Source organism: Fundulus heteroclitus, chromosome 3, assembly GCF_011125445.2.
Source record: "Fundulus heteroclitus isolate FHET01 chromosome 3, MU-UCD_Fhet_4.1, whole genome shotgun sequence".
Classification (NCBI taxonomy): Eukaryota; Metazoa; Chordata; class Actinopteri; order Cyprinodontiformes; family Fundulidae; genus Fundulus; species Fundulus heteroclitus.
In genome coordinates, this window is record NC_046363.1 from 17,535,574 (window position 1) to 17,556,362 (window position 20,789).

Below are 20,789 nucleotides of genomic sequence, written 5' to 3' on the forward strand. Positions count from 1 at the left end.
ATGAAGAAAAATTAGCTTTGGCTTTCAAAATAAAGAAGTGAAAGCCAAAGCTAATTTGCAGCCTTAAATGATCTTGAATAGAAATCCCGGTCTTTCATCATGTTGAACATTTCTTTAAATTCACCCGCAGTTCAACATGCCCAACATGTGTAGTCACTGTTGGGCAGATTGTGGTTCTCTGTGTCACTATGTCAAAGGAATGTCAAAAACATCAGCATAAATGGTACTGGATTTTACACACCAAGTGGCAAGCACAACCAAAATGTATTAAGCAGTTTTTTTTTCTAGATTAGTTCTTATGATTCAGCAGAACAGGCGTTAGATGCGGCTAAGAAAAAAAAGGTTACTGCACACGTTTTTAGGCAAGTGCTGACACCAGGCGTGATGAGCCAGGATAAAGTTGGACATCATTGTATGAGAATATTACCAAAGAGAGGTGCTGCAAATGAGCTCTATAATCACAGTGATCATAAACTCCTCTGTGCCGGTGTTTTACCTTTCCCTTTTAGATAAATGCAATGAGCAAACAAATAACCCCATCCAGCCAGAGTTCTGGATGTCTAGGGGCTAAAACTACCTACTTAGAGGAAAGTATTGCCAGACCCATGAACCGTCACATCCAAATGGCTGTACAGTTAATGAGGAAAGACATGGCATTCTGGTGAAGGACAGTAATAACCTGGACCATTAGCGTCTCCGTGTTTCACCATTATGTTTTTTTTTCCTCATAACCTCTTTGCTCTTGCTCATCTTTAACAAAAATGCCCAACCTCCCTATGTCAAAGGTGCATAAATGCATGTGTCAATTATTTGCGGATAATAAGAAGATAAAGTGGGAATTTAAGAGCCAGAATCCAGTCCTTCGCCGATGTGTGAACAAGTTTTTTTTTTTTTTTTTTTTTTACTCATAGTTGTAGTGGTGTCCTTCAGACTGCATATTTCACTGGGCCTGATGTGTTTTGAGCTTTTGTGAATTAAAACCTAATCAAAATCCTCCATGGTGCAGACATTTGGCTGGTATTCAGTGACATTCTGTTAAGGTTAATATTAGTGGTTAGGGAATGAGTTCAGGGCAAGGAAAAGTCCATATAGTATATAAGCATGAGTGTGTGTATGTGCAGGCCTCTCTGTATATTTCAGCATTATCCTGCATGTAGAACAGTTGAGACTCTGGCCTTCATGCTCAATGAAAACTTGTTTGTTTGCACATTTCAGTTTTGTAAAACTAAAATGATCTTGCCAAAAGAAGCAGGAAGCAAAATCACATGCTGGCTAATTTAATTGATTAATGTTTTTTTCATATGATTGCATTTCAGAACAAGAGCAGACCTGGGTTCAAAGACAATTTAACGTTTATAGATAAAAACACCTCTTGCATTTCTTTTCTAGTTATAGATAAAGTAAAGTAACATATAGTGACTCTCAACAGTTTATACACAGCTGTCAATTTAACTGATTAAAAAAGCAATGATGTAAAAATCTAAATAGGCGCAATAACCTGCATTCTTAACTGCTGAAATTGAATCAAAAAGGTCTAATTTGCACAACTTTAAGGATGCAAAGCTTCAGTCTCCCTGAGCTCACACCTGCCATCCGTTATTCTGAAGCTATTTAGTAGGAAATAAAGTTCAGCCACACCAGTAGCGTTTTCTTGACATCTGGTTATTTGCAAAAACCACAGTGTATATATTGTATAAGTGTATAGACAATGGATAGACCGATGAAGTTTTGGAATAGCCTGGTCAGAGTTCAGCCCTAAATTTGCCAGAATATCTGTGGGGTCACCTGAAGACGGCAGTGGAAAAGAAAATGGGAAGTGAATAAAAGTGAATATATCATCAAATCAGAATCAATCCAAACTGGATCAGAAGTTAGAAAGAAAGCAGTCCGACCCTCAGTCCTACTCATGAATAATAATGGCTCAGCGTCCAGATCAAGGCTGTTTTGAAGGATTGGCATCAGAGTCACTCACTCGTATAATCTTACATATTTGGAATATGATTTTTAAAATGTTAATGGTGTATGAACACACAGTATCTCTAATTACATCCTGAGAGATTGTGTTACTGTACGCCAGAAAACAGCTAACCCTTTAAAGCCAGTCTCCAGAACTATCATATTTAGCACACAGAAAGAGTTTTAAGCTCACATGACTTTTTAATGTGAAGCATTTAATCATTTGGGAAGATACAAAAATAGCATTCATACACCGCTGGAGAATATTATGGCTCTGAGCAACGTGTGATTTACAGCAAAGACGAGCTTCTCCTCTCCCTTTTGTGTCTACATTTTTACAACTATATCTTTCTTTGCGACTAAACCTCTCAGTCATTTCTATTTATTCCTGTGTTCTCTGTTTTCACCTGTTTCTGTTTTCTCTCTCTCCGCCTGAGTTTGTCGGCCTGTCTGTGGCTGTGCGCTTCAGTAAGCTTTGACAGATCCTACTGGGTTTCCTGCTTTAATGCACGGCGTCTTCATATGGTAATCCTTTTCTAAAGGCCACACAAACAAGCTCACGCTCACGAACATTCCTCTTATTCACTTGTCATCCTGTCTAAATAGAGGCAAACACTTCCTTTGGTTTGGCAGTCCCCTTGCATCTGTTCCTTCTCTGAACATTGCCATGTTCTCCAACAAAGGCAAAAGACTGAATGATGGACAGCTAACTCCCGCACATTTTGAGATAAGGAATGGAAAACTAAAGGCTGCGAGGTTGTTTTTAGCAGAAATGTACTCAAAATGTACTAAGACAGTTTAAAACAGCTACGCCTTAAAGGAGAACAATGCATTCGTTTTAAAACCCTAACAAGTCTAATAGAACATCATTCCCTGTTGGCAATATGGCTCCCAAACTGTGAAAGCTTTCCAGACAACATCTCTGAGGACTGAATATTGCTCACCGTGAACTGATCAAGGAGTTTTGCAGTCTGCATTGGTAATTTATTGAGCCTATGGAGACCAAAATCAAGACGGTCATTTTTTTTCCCACACAGGCATCCCTGTATATTCAATCATTTTCCTTTTTAATTGTTCTCAAAACTCATAAACAGAAATAAAGTTTTTTTTTCTACAGCAGAAATCTCACTGGACTTTGCTGCTGCTATTCAGGGTAATACTACATAATTTACATGAAAATTGACTATGTTAAATATCTAATCAAAAAGATTCTGCTTAATAGTATACCCACTGAAGCTAAATTAGAAAGCGCATAGAGACTGCTTAAAAGTTAAGTTTTCCCCACATATTCCTGTGTGGATGGTTCATTCGTACTTCGCTTTAAAAAGGGAATAAATCAGTAAAGACAGGGACTGAGGAAGGAAAGAGGACTCTTTGGTTGGAGTTACAAACTCCGTACAACAGTGCTGACAAAATAATTATAGAAATCCAAACCCAGGAGGTTTTGAAAATCTCTCCAGCCTAAAACTGTAAAACTTCAAAAACATCTGAATACTTGTGGGATCTTCCAGAGTTTTCTGTGCTTCACAGCTGCTTGTAGCCAACGGTCCAGCTCCACCAGCTCCTCTCCGTTCAGCACAGTTTCACCGCAGCTCTCTGAAGCTTTTTCTGGAAATGTACCATCTAACCGTTCTTTTTTATTAACTTTGTACAGAAATTTACAGAACAAATTTTTGTATATCCTTCTTATATTTTGTACTAAAAACTTCAAGTGTTTTTTTTTTATATATATATTGTGACGAGCCAACAAGTTTTTGTTTTAATTTTATTTTCACAAATAAAAAAGTCTGAAAAGTGCGGGGTGCAAATGTATTCACCCTGCCCAAGTCAATACTTTGTGAAACCACCTTAGCTAAGTCTTTTTGGGGCATGTTTCTACCAGAACATCTGGAGAAGGAAACATTCACTTATTCTTTGCTAAATGGATTGCTCTCAGACATATTCCATGGAAAGCATCTATGCACGTCCATTTTCAAGTCTTGCCAGAGAATCTAAGACGAGATTAAGTGTATCCACAAAGGTATTTTGTTATTTAGGTTGTGCGTCCACATGGATGCGGCATTTTGGGAGACCGTACACGATGATTTTTTTTTAAATCGGGTCCTAGAGTAAATAGATTTCAAAACGTTGGTTTCGTTTTTCGGTGTGTACATGCAAGCCAGATCTTTTCTTAAATTGTGACATTGTAGCTTCCTCTCTCTGTAATCTGCATGAACCTCAGTCTCACAAATAATAACAAACACATTCATGCCGAGGTAAATATCAGCTTAGTTATGGCTTTTATTAGCGTCCCTGGCCTCGCTCTGCATGAGCCCGCTCTACACAATGTGTCCCCTGACAACCTATAGTGTTGTGCTGTATGTGACGCACATTTTTTCCTAATCGTTTATGAAAATTTACGGTGTTAATCTCTGTATGGACAGGGCCTCGATTATTGATTAAGGTTTGAATTCTAACCCATCAACCAATCAATCATTTGCAATTGTAGAGCGCTTCTCATGCAGATAGGTGGAATGCAAAGTGTTGTACAGGAGGTAAAAACAGATTAACCGCTTAAAAAAAAATCTAGAAATGATCAAACTAAATAAATAGAAATAGATTAATAAATTACTTAATTATAAAAGTATGAGGAACGGTAAAAACAGATGATCTAAACTATTTCTTTGTAGCTCTTGCTGTGTGTTTAAGATAATTTCTCGACTGGAAGATGACCCCCTGTCCCAGTCTTTGTTTTTTTGTTTTGAAACCTCTTGGAAGTTTTCTTCCAGGATTGTTTCCTGTGTCCCCTTCATGACAAAATAAACTAATCAAAAATATCTAATGGCTTTCAGCCAACAGATACTCCCAGCTGAGGATCTCTGCAGCTCCTCCAGAGTTACCAAAGGCTTTTTAACAGATTTTCTGAGAAATATTTTCCTTCCGGCTCCTTCAGGTTGGCAGTCATGTCTTGAATTGTACAAAGTAGTAGCACTTGATTTTATCAAAAGGGATCACATTAAAGGAGCATCCAACAACTTTCATATTTTTATTTGTAAAACATCTAAAATAAGTTTTTGTCCTTTTCAATTCTTTTCAGAGATCTTTAATACTTTTTGCATAAAATCCTGATAAAGTCCATTGCAGTTTGTGGTTGAAACATGAATGTTTACAAAAATGTAAAAAAGTTAAAGAGATATTAAAACCTTTCCAAAGCTCCATTATTACTTTGTGCTACTTTTATAATTATATTTCAAAAACACTTGTTCACAACACACACTCACGCGCGCGAACACACACTTTGGAAACAAACCTTGTGGAAGCTGCCATGGAAGACCTTTGTGATTTCTGGTCCTTCAAACGTAACCGTCTGGAAGTCTCCTCTGTAGTCATGGTTGAAGAATGTCAATGTTTTCCCAGAGCCTGTTTACAGGGAGAGATAATGTGGGTTGAAGTTAGAGAAGTTTTATGTTCCGAATAAATGTTTGTTAGATTCAAATGGGTTATGCTGTTTAAAAAAAAAAAAAAAAGTTATTTTATGGAGTAACAGAGCTGTCAAAAAGATGTGTGCAGGATTTTAACAATCTAAATTAATGTCAATAGAAATATACACGCAATTCTGTTGTCATATACATAAGCCTGAGAAATAGTTTGGCTTAGATTGTTTTAAGTGAATTAATCTAGAAGCTTTGAGTGCAAATCTTGTGAATACAATTTCTAGGACTGCCAAGTCTTCACTGCTGTGGACACAAGTTCAAGTTTGTGGGTACAAGTAGACAAGTGTTGAAATGACATCACAGGAGGCCGAATCGAACAAGAAAAGAGGTCTCTGCAGTGAGTTTCTTGTGGTGTGGGAGGAGTTTGTGTAAGACATGATTGGTCAGACTGACAAGTTTTGGTGGGGTTTGAAGAAGCCATGACGGTAAAATTTCATTACTTCCTTCGCCCCAATCCCCAGGAGCTGCTAGTGCTAGCTAACACGCTACATAAGGCTAAGGTATTTTTCTTTTCTCTTCTTTGAGCTGTTATATTTATTTTATTACGCTGCGCCACTCACTTCCGCTCTGCTGCTATCACACAGCGTAGCAATAAGCGCCTAGATTCCCAACAAACGTTAGTCACAAGCACAAATAGTTCACTAAGTGACGGCTGGTGGTTATCGGAAAGCGTTTACGTCCTCAAATTGCCTTAATTATCATTGGTTTAACGGCAGCAAAGCTAATATTTTGGTTTGCAGAATATTAGCTTGCAGAGCTAACTTTTTGGTTAGCTGCCTCAACCACTACCCAAATCTCAACTGGACCGCCATAGTTATACAGCTACGGTCAAAGTATAAGCCTAGTGGATCTTCCCAATCCCATCACTTCAGTCGGCATCGCGGACTGACATTCAAGCACTGCAGTAGAGACTTCCTTCTCGTTCAATTACACCCGCCCTGTGGTGTAATTCATCATTTGTTTACTTATACACACAAACTTCAATTCATGTTCACAGCGGTGAAGACACTGTAGTCGTAGAAATTAGAGTTGTATTTACAAAATTTTGGACTCACAGCTTTTAGATTCATTCCCACATAATTTCTCAGAATCATGTAAATGACAGCAGCATTTTATGTACAGTGTTGTTATTGATATACAAATATGATTACAAATTGTTGGAATTATGCACACATATTCTTGACTCCAGAGTATTTGACTATATTTGGCTTTTTATTCCTTCAACCTTTTGTGTCACAACTGTCATAAGCAAAATAAGGTTTCCTGAAACACATGCTCCTTTTTAGTACGGAAGTCATTTGACGACAATAGTGGCAATGTGAGCTAAGAGTTCAATCCAAGTTACAACTGTGCAGGAATATCTCTGCCCATTTGGGCAGGGTGGGGGCAAAATAAATAAGTTTGAGAATCAAAAGCGCTCAGATCCAACTCCTGTCCTTAAGAGCAGTATTTCCATTATTTAGCTGTTCCCATTGTTCAATACAGCTCAATCAAATCAAAGGGCTCATTACAGACCTCTGCAGAACATGATAACATACTCGACTGTGTTGGAGAACTGAAATTGACAACTCTCTTGGTTTATCTGAAAGAAAGCAGCAGAGCAAAAGGACAGACGACGACGCAGACAAGCTTTCAGCACAGACTTCGACATTGACTCACTGTCGAGTATTAGTCCCACCATCGGCTCATTGTCTTTGTTGAGGATTTCCCACAAAGCAAAGGGTTCTTGCGGGGTCTCAGGGAGCAAACGGAGCATCATAGAAATGGTGTAGTCAGACGGCAAACCTTCAGGGTGAAGGTACCTGTGGAGCAGACAAACAGACACGCATAACAGGCTTGGCTGGGCCTTAAAGCCACGTTGTCTCTGGATGTCTTTTACAAGTGCCTTTTGTCTCGTCTCTGCAGCTGTAGCTGTGCTTTCTATAGTTTCAGACACACTCCGCATCCATCGCCTTTTTTTGATCCTGGAGCCTACCATGTTTTGAATAACTGCCTCTAAGCACAAGGATTTTAATACCACCCTAAACTTTTCAGACTATATTTATCGCTGACACTTAGAAAAAAAAAGAAAAAAAAAGAAAACGGAGCAATCACACAACATAAAGGTACAATTACAGTTGACAGCAAACTGGTAAAAAAAAGCTCCTAAAATGACAACATCACAGAAAGGAAAGCATTATAGAAGCACAAATAAAGCCATTAAAAGCTCCCAATTACTTTTCCTACACAAAGGTTTTCCATTTTCATGCAAGGAGGCAGTAGATAAATGCTCCCTGGTGGCATCGACAATATGATTTATTTATTTATTTGAATCGAGTGACTCTTGATGCTGCACTCACAGTTGTGCATTAAAGCTGTAGCAGATAAAAACCACAATTAAACTATTCAGCTTATTCCTGTTTCTTAAAACAGAAGAAAAGTTCAAACAAAAACATGTTATTCATGCCAAATGGCTGGGCTGCTTTACATTTTACAAAAAAAACTTCTGACAACTTGGGGTAAGTGCAAATTTTGTGTATTTTATGGGCAACTTATTTCACAGACCAACAAAAAGTAGTACATAATTATAAAGTGAAAGGAAAATTATACATTTATAAAAGGCTTAACTTGAAGAAAACCAGACTTTTTTAGTTTTTGACACAAATCCAGGAGACTGTCAATTCTGGTGTTGAAAAGATATTGCTTTTGAGCAACATGGAGGTCCATCCTCCAAGGAGTGTTTCAGCGTGGTCACAAATAAAGCAGCTTCCTGTATCTCCCCCGGGTCATTAAAGTCTATCATTCAGAGTAAGTTGTTTACTTTTTCTCATGAATCCTGATGGAACCGTGTATGTGATTTCTTTGGCATGAGTTTCAATGCTGGGTCATAGATGCTGGAGAGCTGAGACCACAATCCTCCCCCTCAGAGTCGGTTTCTCTCTTTAGACAAAGATGGCTTCCTTCACCCTTCTTTCAAACCACCTGTCCTCTCTGTCTAAATTCTGAACATCGTCATTAAAAGTGTTTCCTCCCAAACTCCAGGTTGCTCAGGTGTGAGCCTCCAGAAGTGACAAAGACTCCTGGATAGGTGTCGAAACTTATTCACAAAAACTAAGCAAAACTCTGGTTATCTTCAAGCTAAGCATGTTGTAGCTACCATGACTCAGATGATTGTTGATAAGCACAGGCAAAATAATAGATGGTTGTAAAACGTTTTCAAGTGACAACATCTCCAAAAAACGTCACGTTGGAATCAAACTTGGGGATTTTATTTTGACAAATGTTCCTAATGATCTATCGCAAAGGTTGAAAACTTCTGACCTGGTGAATAAGCTACCAGGGTGCAGATATTGTTTTTTTTTTTTATAACAAATGTTAAATATATACAGTGGCTCTCAAATGACTATGAATAAAGATCCAGGCTAAAAAAAAAAATTAGACAAATATTGTGAGCCTTTTTCCAGCAATCACGTGATATCTATCATGTACAACTAAAACTTTAACAAATCTGTTTGAATAGGTTGCTTATCATGGTTGGATAAGTGTTAACCCCCCATATACCAAAACACTGCTAAAAAAACGTTTGAATCAATGTCAGCATTCAGTCTTCTCACATCTTAACATGTAAATATTTGTCCTCTCTACCCTGTAAACGTTTTCCCGATCTATCGATCAGATTTAGTCCTGCTTTCTAATTTAACCCTTCCAAAACTTTCCTCTCATAAAAAGAAACCATCCTACTCGGATGGAGAAACATAAAGTCAAATCTTCATCATCAACTTCCCATCCTGTTTCTGAAGGTTTAGGATCATGACAGACTGGCATTCAAAACTGTTTATATTTTCATATATTTTCAAAACCCCCAGTTCTATCTGTACAAAAGAAACTCCAGATAATGTTACTGCCACCATAATGTTGGACTGAGGGTATGGTGTTTGTACATTTTTTGTAATGTCCAGTTTGTTTTTTTGTGTGCCAGATTATCTGACCAAAAAAATAAAATCTCACAAGATTTTACAAGATTTTAGATCTTAAATGTTCTCACTTCTGACTGTCTAGATTTGATAGTTTAGAACTCCATATTTAGATTTAAAATGTTTTTTTTTGCTGGCTTTTGAGGTTATTTTTAGATTTAATAGCGTGTTGCTTTTATGAGTCCTTTGGCCCGTTATAAAAATATATACTAGGAGAAAAAACAGTGATAACTTAATGCAACAGAGTTGACAATGAAGTGAGACGAGCAGCTTAATTGAGCAGACTACTCTGAGGAGATATACAAGATGAAAAAGCCATGAAGAACAATTTGTTAATGAAATGAGGCAGATCAAGAAAGGCTATATTTTAGGCTACATCTGTTCTACCATGTGTTGTATGGCGCGTATTTGATGTCTCTGTGAGGACATGTGTTTTGCTCACTTGGTGGGCTGCAACACCAGGGCATCCCGGTGTAACCTGTAGCAGGGGTAGCTGTTAAATGAGCCAGGCTCCAGAGAAACTCCAGGTATGGTGCTGTACTCCTTCTCTACCAGGCCAAACTTCTCCATCATTTTGAAACCTAAGGCAGAATCATTAAAATGTATGGTTATGCTTGTCTATGTGAAATGAATACCTTCATAATTATCAACCGCCTCATCTGCACCATCATTATTGCTTATCATTATCTCTCTTCCTGGGATGCAACCTTTGTCAATATGTGTTGTGTGTTTTTCTCATTTGATCAAATCTCTTACCTGCCAGGGTGTTACCGCTCATCAGAACAGACGGGCAGGCTGAGAGACAGAAAGAGTTATTGAGTTTGCGACCACCAACATCCAACATTTAGAGAAACTCTGCAGGTTTATAGAGTTTCTCTCTGTTTTTAAATGTTACTCACTGGCAGTGGCGGCTTCACAGACGAAGGTGATAAGCTGCTCTTCTATTTTCTTCACGGCGTCCACATCATCCACAAAAAACACGTGTCTGTCGCTGGGTTTGCTGGCAATATTCACCAGCTCTCCGTAGTCTGCATCCGCAAAGCCGATTGCAAAGATGATGTAACCTAAAAATGGGGTGAAATAGGAACTCTTCTGATAAGCTATGAATGAATGGAAAACAATAGAAACTGAACAAACCCAAGAATTTCACCTAGTCTGTAAGTAGACGATTAAACAGCACTGACATGCAGTTTAAGAAGCATTCGGAGATTGAGAGGTAGACATGGTATTTTATTGTCTATCATTAGACATGTTATATCTAATATGATATCATTCTAGTGTGATTTTAATGGTGCATTTTATCTGTAACCAGAAGTCAGATTTTCTAAGCATCTAGCCTAAAATACAAGGAAGGCCCTGTGAGTCAGAATTCTCAATGGTTAAGTCCATAATTAAGTCATCCAATATGGCTGCCATGCAAATAAAACATACTGAAAGCTGCAAGAATCAAATTATCACTTTTGACAATTTGCATCACATTAATCAAGTGGCACACATGCTGTATGACCTCCATATGTGAATATGCTCCTTTCTGATTGAATAAATATGTTGAAGAAAAACAAATTGCTATCAGCTTGTATTGCACCTACACTTTAAATAAATTCCACAAGTTTCCGAGCTTGCAATCTAAAATTTCTAAGAGCTATTTATCCAATTTGGCTGCCGTACCTTTTAAAATTCAGTGAAAGTGGCAAGCATTTAGTATTTATTAGCACTTCAGATGGTTTATTTCTTATTAAACCATGCACAGATATAATACTGAACAATCTTTTCTGTTAATATATTATTTTATTGTTTGAACAAAAAGATGGAGAGGAATACATTATTATCAGCTTGAAGTACCAATAGTAGTCGGCACCAAAACAAAACAAACACCTACTCTAATTGGTTTTCCCACTTTCAACTAGAACACACTCAACTCAGGTTTCATGCCATTCCAGTTCAAAGCTCCCACTTCTGACAAAAATCGAACACATCAATAGTTGCAAGTCAGAAAACCAGGGAATTTACCAGTTGCTGTTTGGGTAAATACTAGCAGCTATAAATATGCACTTATTTCCATTTCATGTGTTCAAAAACTAAAAGAGTGACAGAACTATGTGTGCCACTATTATAATGAGGCTTTATGTGTTAAACAGTTTAAAGTAGCAACTTACACAACCCTATTTTCACTAAATCCAGTAAAACTTTAAACTCAGGTGTGGCATTATTGCCTGGTTGAGGCTCCGGCTTCTGAGACAAATCAAACACGGTGTGGTCAATAATTTTACGCTCGGTGAAACAAAAGACTCACCCTCCATTTGCATCTCCTTTGACACTTTGTTGACATCATCCTGCGATCGTCCATCAGTCAGAACGACCAGGACCTTAGGAACAGCCCTCCTGGCTCCTGCAGCAGGGGTGAAGATGGATTCCTTCACATGTTTGATGGCTCGACCTGAGAAGGAAACAAGACAAGCCAAAACCATAAAATAAAGTTATATTTTATTACAGTAGCATAGCCTTACAGAAGGAACAATAATTTGGCCATTTTATTGTCAAACAATCTGTTGGCACAATCATTATCCATGTAAGCGTCATGGATAATGATTGTGCCACAGGGGATTTTAAAAGTTTTTTACACATCTTTATATAAAGGGCAAATAAGTGCAGAGGGCACTGTAACCGATTCAGGAAAATCCTCATTATTTCAGTTCAGGCGAGCCTAAACTCAAGACCTTTAAATAGAAAACAAGCAGATTATTTTTAGTACTTTTTTCAGTTCATCTGACAACACTTATACTTATCAGCCGTTTCTAGTAAATCTGATTCACAGCTCTGTGTACATTACTCTGTATAACCTGAACATTAACGGCTGTTTCCTCTCCCTGCTGATTATGTTCCTGTTCTAGTAAGTTGCTTATACTCCCGCCATTAGAACCAGCCCCCTCATGTAATTACATCTTTTAAATTAAACCCACTTTAAGGTCCATTCATGAATACATAGACACAGTTAGCTTTCTTTGAGGAATCCTTGTCACTGCTTTGATGTCTTTAAAGCCTCCTCAAACAGTCTTTTTCTATGACATTGTTTTTTTAAGAATCTACTTGCTGTTAAGAGTCTGATAAAAAAAACTAGAACTTAGCAAAATACAAGCCAACAAAATACGTACTATACTACTGTATGATCTGTTATTTTTAAAAAAAGAAATTCATGTATGAAGTAAAAAATTAAACAACCTTCCTTGAAGAAAGAAAAAGCAGCAGCTCTGTAAGCTTGAAAAAGTTGCTGCTTTCATAAAGAAAATGTAATTCTTGTTTAGGAATGGATTTACAGGATTTTATTAGATACAACGGGTATTGTGACAGGATTTCCTCTATTGTAATACTCCACACCATCACAGATATGTGCCGAGTCAACATTGATGCCACTTTATAGTCTGAAAAGGAGTAGCAGAAAATAAATGTTAGGCCTACTATAAAGATGGAACCACAGAGGAAAATCCTTCACTACAAATAATGAATCTTTCAATGACATCCATTAATGAAGATAACAATTATTACATGGTATTGAGTTAAAGCTGACGATAATCAACCCAAAAAAACTGCCTTTTACCTTCATAAGAGTGTCAGAAAATTGAACACAAACACAACATGGTGTAGACTTTGGCAATATGTCAGAAAGTCACACAAGGCTTGAACACAGTGTGGTCGGATCACCTGCTAATGAATCTAATCGTTCAATATGAAATGTCTAGACGGCTTTAAAAAGGTTTCCAGACCCACCCTTGATAAAGGCCATGTCTCTGCATACTTAGTGAATTTAATAAATCTGTACCTGCACATGGACGAGCCACAGCACAACAGTAGGTATGGCTCTAGCTGCATCAGATGTGCAAAAAGGAAGTATTTGTCATGACGGCTCACTTTTCTGCTCATAAAGTGATCTAAACTAAACGTAATTAATATGCAAACCAGTGATTAAGCAGTTTAATCTTTACAAATGGTTAATTTCTTTTAATTCTAATGCTAAATAAATTGTCATCTATTACTTTTTACATTGACTGTTCATTAGGATCATTGCTACGAGCTGTCAAGATCAGCTGATAATTTTAAACTCCAAATGATGCATGGATTTAACCATGAATTGATTAATAGTATACAGCTTTAAGGTTGAGGCTCCATCTCCGAACTTCAAACAAAAGTTTCTGATGATTTCCTAACTTGCTCTCTTTGCTTTTTTCATGAAGCTGTCTGCGATGACAAATGACAAAGTTGTCAGCCTGCAGCATGTTGTGATGTCAGACATCTGCGAGCGGTACATCTGTTTCTACACACTGATCGTGACGGGCATGTCTGGAAATACAGCAGCAAGCGAGGCATGAAGAGACACACTAGACAACACTGGAAAAGGGGGGGGGGGCTATCAGATGGAGCAGGGGGCTAGTGGGTGCCGATGGAAAAGACCAGAACAAAAAAAAAAAGACGACATGGAAAAATCTGAATGAACATAACTAAAGATAAAAAAAAAAGCTTAATAAGTGAGAGACCATCATAAAGAACCCAAATAATGTAATTTTATTTAAAGGACAAATTTAGTTAGAAACTGTATATGAACTAAACTCTAATCTTCATAAAGACACCTTAAATACCTAATAATTATTGTCCTAACATTTAATAAAACTGTTGGATTGATCCTGCTGTGATAGCAAGTTGAGTAGCTCTTAACCAAACACTGGGTCAAAAAGTGTGGCCTAGTTTATTGGGTTAAAGACTAAGAGACTTATATTATACACTTTACTAAATGTCTTTTACAGAGAAAGTAGCAGTAACATGGTAAATATTCCTGTATAGTAATCTTACTGTCAGTGGGTTGTTTAGTTAAAACATAAGCTCACACTAGATAATTCGTTTTATTTTTTTTATTTTTTCCCCCATTATGTTTTTTAAGCTATGCAGTCAGCACTAGCTGGTGTTAGATATGCTCAACATTCACAGTTTGACCGGGGAACTCTGTCATAAAGTCAATATTTTATACATATCAAGGGTCTTTCATATCCTTTCAGGCATTAAAAGAAATAAAAATGTTGTACCTTGTATTTTGTGGGAAGTGCTGTGAGAGTAATGGCTGCCTGGGTGGATTTTAAGGGCAATCCAATCCTTCTATGCCCAAAACAAAAGCTGTGTCCGTATTCTCGGCACACACTCCAGTCAGATCCCAGTGAGATTTGGAGTCTGTCAGAGCTGCCCCTATTCTCTGATCTTGTTTGTGGTGTTCATGGACAGGATCTCAAGGCGTAATCGTGTTTTTTGGGGGATAATGTGGCTTTGTTGATTTCTTCAGGTTATGACCTCCAGCCTGGACTGGAGCAGTTCGCTGCTGAGTGTGAAGTGGCCAGGAAGCGAGTCAGCTCCTTTAAGTCACAGATCGTGGTTCTCAACCAAAAAAAGGTGGACTAGCCCCTCTGTGTTGAGGACCAGTGTCTGCCTCCAGTGGAACAGGTTAAGTTCAAAATAATATGATTGATTTTGACTTCGATTGTGCCTCGAGATGACATATTTCATGAATTGGTGCTATATAAATAAAATTTTATTGAAAATTGGATTGAAGTATCTTGGTGTCTTGCTTCCGAGTGATGATAGGAGGGAACAGGAGATGGACAGACGGCTTGGGGCTTCTTCTGCAGTAATGCGGGCGCCGTTCTTGTCTATTGTGGTAAAGAAGAAGCTGAAAGAGCTCATGATTTATCAGTCCGTCTACGTTCCAACCCTCACCCTTGGTAATGAGGTATGGATCATGATTGACAGAAGGAGGTGCTGGAGACAAGCAGCCAATATGAGCCAACTCTGGTGCTACGTTATCTGAGGGGAGCTCAAAGTAGAGCCGCTGCTTCGCCACATCGAAAGGAGTCGGTTGAGGTGATTTGGGCATCTGATCAAGATGCTCCCTGAGGGCCTTCCTCCAGAGGATTTCAGGGCACGGCCCTCTTGGGAGGAGCCCCAGGGAAGGCCCAGAACTCGCTGGAGGGACTATACACCCGTCTGACCTGGCAACGCCTTGGGGTCCACCAGACTGAGCTGGAGGATGTCGCTGGGGAGAGGGATGTCTTGGGTCTCCTCCTGAACCTGCTGACCTCATGGCCCGATCTCAGATAAATGGATTACTATGTGAAAACTCATTACAGTAACCTTTATCAATGCTTTGCTAAAATGTGTTAAAATGTGCCAAAAGTGTTACTATATGCTAAGGTCTATTCAATAAGACTGAAGCCATCTTTTACTAAACCTTTTCTCAACGAGTCATGACATTGACTTACAAACTTTGAAAATTCAGTAAATATCAATCAACTGCAACTGAAGCTGGATGTCTGTATAAATAAAACCAAAATATGAGCATAATGTAGATCTTAATTATACAACAACAACAATATTGCAAATTCACAATACATATACAAAAAATACACTAGTCTGAAACACCCACACCATCTCCTTGTAATGCACCTAGACCTTTTCAAAAACGCCCCCTCTGTCTGTATGCTGTACAGCTAAGCAGTATTAAGGATGAAGGATGATTACACAGAGAGTGAGAATGTTAAAGCACACACTCGTATTTCACAAATGCAGGGGCAGAGAAAATAATATCACCAAACAGCCATTCAAGCAAGGCTCACTAATACCCTAATGAATACATTCATTATGAGTAGCCAGAACCTGGAATATCACCTCTAATAGACTAAATTCTCAAAATGCTCCTCTAGTGCATCACTGCTAATGGTGGGAAAAAGTGTCTTTTAAGAGTCTGCTTCTTTTATAAGCCATGAGTGGAATCGTTAGAGAAAGTCTTGCACATGATATGGCTAAAAAGCCAAAGGTAAAGAGGACATATTTTACATTGACAATCTATGCAAACCCACAAAGCCAGAAACTCAATTTCTGTTGCTACAGTTGCAGTTTGGAAGCACAATTTAGTTAGGTCCAACCAGAGGGTGCGATCTGAATCTACTTACATGACAGCAATGAGCTCAAAATATGTTTCCCACATTGGAATGTGATCAATAAACAGACTAAATCATTCAGCTTTGAAAACGCGGAAAAAAAAACTAAACAAACATGAGTATTTTTTGGTGAGTTAAAATTTAACTTCAGCCAGCCATGACAGTTTAACACTGAAAGGACTTTGCTTTAAATCAGGAAGGTGTTGCCCCTGGAAAATGCCCCATTAGCTCAAAATGCAGTTTTAAATGACATGAAAAAAACTAAAACACAGACATACTTCTATATATTAGGCAGCTGCAAAATCAAAAATGTAACATTCGTGTTAGATGCAGTGCTATAAAAGCATCCACACCTCTTGAGTTTTTTCATATTTTCATGTTATAATTTAAACAAAACTTCAATGTATAGAACCGACGTTTTTTGTGAGTTTTTTGTGTCAGCACATGATAATTGTGAACTGGGAGGAAAATTATTCATGCTTTTATAGATTTTTTTATTAATAAAATTCAGAAAATTGTGTCGCGTACATGTATTCAATCCCCTTACTCTGATATGTCTAATTGTTTAGACATATCAGAGTAAGGATTGAACCAGTTGACTTTAGAACTCCCCTAATTAGTAAATTGACTCCATCTGAGTGTAATTTATAGTCGATGTAAATTCAGCTGTTCTCTGAAGAACAGCAGAAGTTTGTTGGAGAACATTAGAGAACAAGCAGCGTCATGAAGACAGGTCAGGGAAAAAGTTGTAAAGCAGGGTTAGATGATAAAACGATACCACAAGCTTTGAATATTTCACAGAGCTCTATTCAGTCCATTATTAAAAAATGAAGTGTATGGCACAGCTACAAATGTACCAAAATATGGCCGCTCACCTAAACTGAGAGGCTGAGATTCTGGTGGCAGGTCAACTATAAATTAAGAAGAAGAAAAGTGAAGAATAAAGCCACTATTGAAAGAAAGCCACTAAGGTGGAGGCAGCATAGTTCTGTGCTTTTTTCAACAGAGACTGAAGAGCCGAGCTGGGAGGCTGGAAGGAGCCAAAACAGAGCAATCCCAGATCCAAATCAATTATGTGTTAGAACCGCATAGTCAAAATCCAGACCAAACTCAAGTAGAACATATCGGAGGACTTGAAAATGTGTTCTAAAAGAAAAATATGTAAAGAAAATGGGCAAAAATCTCTCTCTAAAAGTCTACATGTGTAAAGCTGGTAGAGACAAAACCCAAAAGATCATCAGTTGTGATGTGACAATGTAGTGAAATTTAAAGGTGCACGGATCCTTTGCAAGTCAGTGTGAGCCCCCATTAAGCACAAATAACACTTTAAGATGAAATAACCTTTTAGCAGTATTATAATGGATGGCATTGTCACAGTACTTTGAATCCCTGCATCTTCTTACAGTCAATCTGAGGCACATTAAATGTTTGTGTGTGCGTGTTTCAAACAGTGCAGCTTTACAATTTGGTGACAGGAAAAAAAAAAAAAAAACATCAGAGAGGGACATTTAACAATGATAAAATGGCTCCGCTAAATAATATACCGCTTATGCTTTTCTTCATTGTGAGCTCAAGGATAAAGACTTCTATTCTATAACTTTTCGTTTTTGTAAAGCTCAGAGACAGAGAGTGAGAGACCGATTTTGCAGAGGCCTAAGAACAAAATGAAAAGGATGAAGAAAGCAAACCAAGAGAGAAGAGAAGCAAGTGGGTCAGTAAAGGGAAAAAGGAAACATCACTGTTACAAAGGCCTTGGACATGTAGGTATTTTAAAGGATGCACAGATGTTGAGCACAGACTTAATAAAAGTTCTCTTTAGAAACCTGTTGAATTGTTGATAACCATCTCATGGGTTCTAGTACAGAGGAAAGATCTGACTCAGTTTTACAGGACAGCTCGTCATGCATCCCAACCACGAATTAAAACTTTTTATTGTAAAGCTGAAAATTTGCAGTGACAACTGGATGGAAACATGGCTAATGTTTCAAGGCATTAACTGTGCTAACAATGTGTTGAAAAATATATATGTAATTCAGTATACTGTATTTAATTATTCCGTATTTCCTATGCTACAGTCTGTCATGAAATAATGCATAAAGTGTCACTATGGCCTGTGAAATATCACTTAACTTATAATTAACATGCACAGCAACCCCATGGCAGATCAGCCTCCTTATACTTAATATCAGCCCCGCCTGTCAACTATGATGGATAAGGCTGACAGCTAAAATAAATTCACAGTATGCAGCAAAAGAAAAGTATGGAAATAATTCAATACTTAAAATAATTATATATACCTTTGACATTTAATGAGTCATTTAATAAAATATTGAGGGGGCAGGGGGTTGAACGCCTGCAGTGAGATTAGTATTTGCTCAGAGGTCAAAAGAGCTGCCAGCTACAGTGCAGGTGAGAGAACTCTGACCTTAATTGATAAATGCTCACTCTGACACAGGCTCTGAGCCATATATATGTCAGCAAACTATCAGGAAACTATAATTAATCACAATTTGTGATTGCTATCTGATATAACAGATGGTCTGACCTGCAGGGATCAAGATTCTGGAAGCCTCAGTCCAGGATTTAAGATTCCACTCTTTCGTTAACCTGTCAGTCATTTTGTCACACATTATCTGTTGTATAAAACATATTTGCAATGTGTGATCGTTGCCTTTCTCTTCTTAGCAAGTGCAGTTAGCGTAATGGAGAGTGGGTCCTTGTGCAACCAAACCCCGAGCCTCCAAAAAATCCCTAATGGAAAAAAGCAGTCTGGTGATCTGATTATCACATAAACCAACGAGCAAAGTTTGTCAAACCCAATATTATGACATTGTAGAAATATTGAGCATTCAGCTTCTACTTCCAGTATCAATATTTAAGACTATCAGAGGGCTCTAAGTACTTTAAAGTAGTTTAAATCTTTTTTATTAGGGAAAACAACAGTCTGCAAAAATGTTATGGGACTGTTTTCAGGAATCTGTGGTGCATTTAGACTCGGGTAAGAAAAGAAAATCTGCAAGTTTACCTTTGCTTCAAAATTAAATGATTGCCAACGCAATCGCGGTAACACCTTCCTCTGACCTGTCTTGGTGTTCCCGCCCTTGTATCTGATGTTCTGGACGGCTTCCAGCAGCGCCTCCTTGTTGCCGTGAGAACTCAGCAGAAACTCTGTCCGTGCATCATCGCTGAACTGAGCGACTGCCACCTGAAGAGAAACAGAGGCAACAAATACATTTCACAGAACGGTGAACGCAAAGGCTTTCCGCAGTAAATTCCCATCTGTCGACACCTATATTGGCTTCAACTTCCTACAGAGCAATAGATTTCACAGAGAATAAGGTTCTGTTCTGCCCTATCAATTCACATTAAAGCCGAACACATCACTTCAAAGTAGTTCCAACATTTGTCTGTACAGGTTTGGTTTAGCAAACGTCAAAAGCAAAAACAAAAGAAAGAAGAACTCAAATTTCTTAAATCAGGCTTTAGAAATAAACATCCACTTCAGTTCCAGCTACTATCTCTGCATTTACTGGAAATAACACGTGGCTTTAAATGCTCAATTTGCACTCTAAATAAGTCATTTTATTGACTAATTCGATTTGCTCAGACAACATATTTTTGCACATTGTTCTTGTTACAACCTAAAAAAATCAATGGATGTTATTGGGATTTTAAGTGACAGACCAACACAAAGTTTTCAAAACAGAAAATAATTATAAATTGTGTGATTTAAAGTAGAATTAGAAAACAATATCCCAAGCTGGGGCACACCTCACGGAGCTCTAGTCCAATCCATCATCTGAAAATGTAAATCAAAGGCACATCTTGAAAATAAAAACAATTGGCCAATTACCACAATGACACGGAGACTATTCATAAGAGATTAAGAAGCCCAAAAGGTCTATTATAACTTTGGAGGAGATGCAGAGATTAACATCTCAGGTGTAAAAATCTGTCGACCAGAAGTTGTGATTCAAATTAGCCTTCATGGTAGCAGTGGGAAAAAAGTCATTGGTAAAAGAAAACAATGAGAAACCCATTTTACAATTTGTCATGCAACCTGTAGTGGGCAAAACACACATGGGGAAGACGGTGCTCTGGTCAGAGGAGCCCAAAACAGAACTATAGCCAAACACGGTATCAAATTAAAACATAAGCAGCAGGCGTCATGAAAAACCACAAAAAGGTAAGCTAGTGAAGGCTATGAAAGAAGAAATCGTGGATTCTTACAAAACAGATGTGATAGCAGCAGCTACGTGTGCGTCCTGCTGCACCTTATGTTGGTCCGGCTGTGGGCTCAGCCGCTCTTGCTTTCATTGCAGCGGTACATCCTGCCTTAAACCGCGTGATTGGCCCAAACTATTTTAGGTTTGGGCACGAACGGCTGAAACCAGAACGGTACAAGATGGATTCTCGAGTGTTTGGGAACGCAA

General features: G+C 38.1%; 1 protein-coding gene across 2 annotated transcripts in view; it reads right to left on the minus strand.

Moving 5' to 3' along the window:
• The window catches only part of col14a1a (collagen, type XIV, alpha 1a), a 201,746-nt gene that overhangs the window by 51,875 nt on the left and 129,082 nt on the right, over positions 1–20,789 (minus strand). For both annotated transcript variants that reach the window (XM_036131224.1, XM_036131229.1), the window contains exons 27-33: positions 19,438–19,561; positions 11,676–11,819; positions 10,282–10,446; positions 10,139–10,177; positions 9,825–9,963; positions 7,089–7,231; positions 5,246–5,355 (exon numbers count right to left, since the gene is read on the minus strand). In XM_036131224.1, coding sequence (XP_035987117.1) covers positions 5,246–5,355; positions 7,089–7,231; positions 9,825–9,963; positions 10,139–10,177; positions 10,282–10,446; positions 11,676–11,819; positions 19,438–19,561 — 864 coding nt within the window. The remainder of the gene's footprint in view (positions 1–5,245; positions 5,356–7,088; positions 7,232–9,824; positions 9,964–10,138; positions 10,178–10,281; positions 10,447–11,675; positions 11,820–19,437; positions 19,562–20,789) is intronic.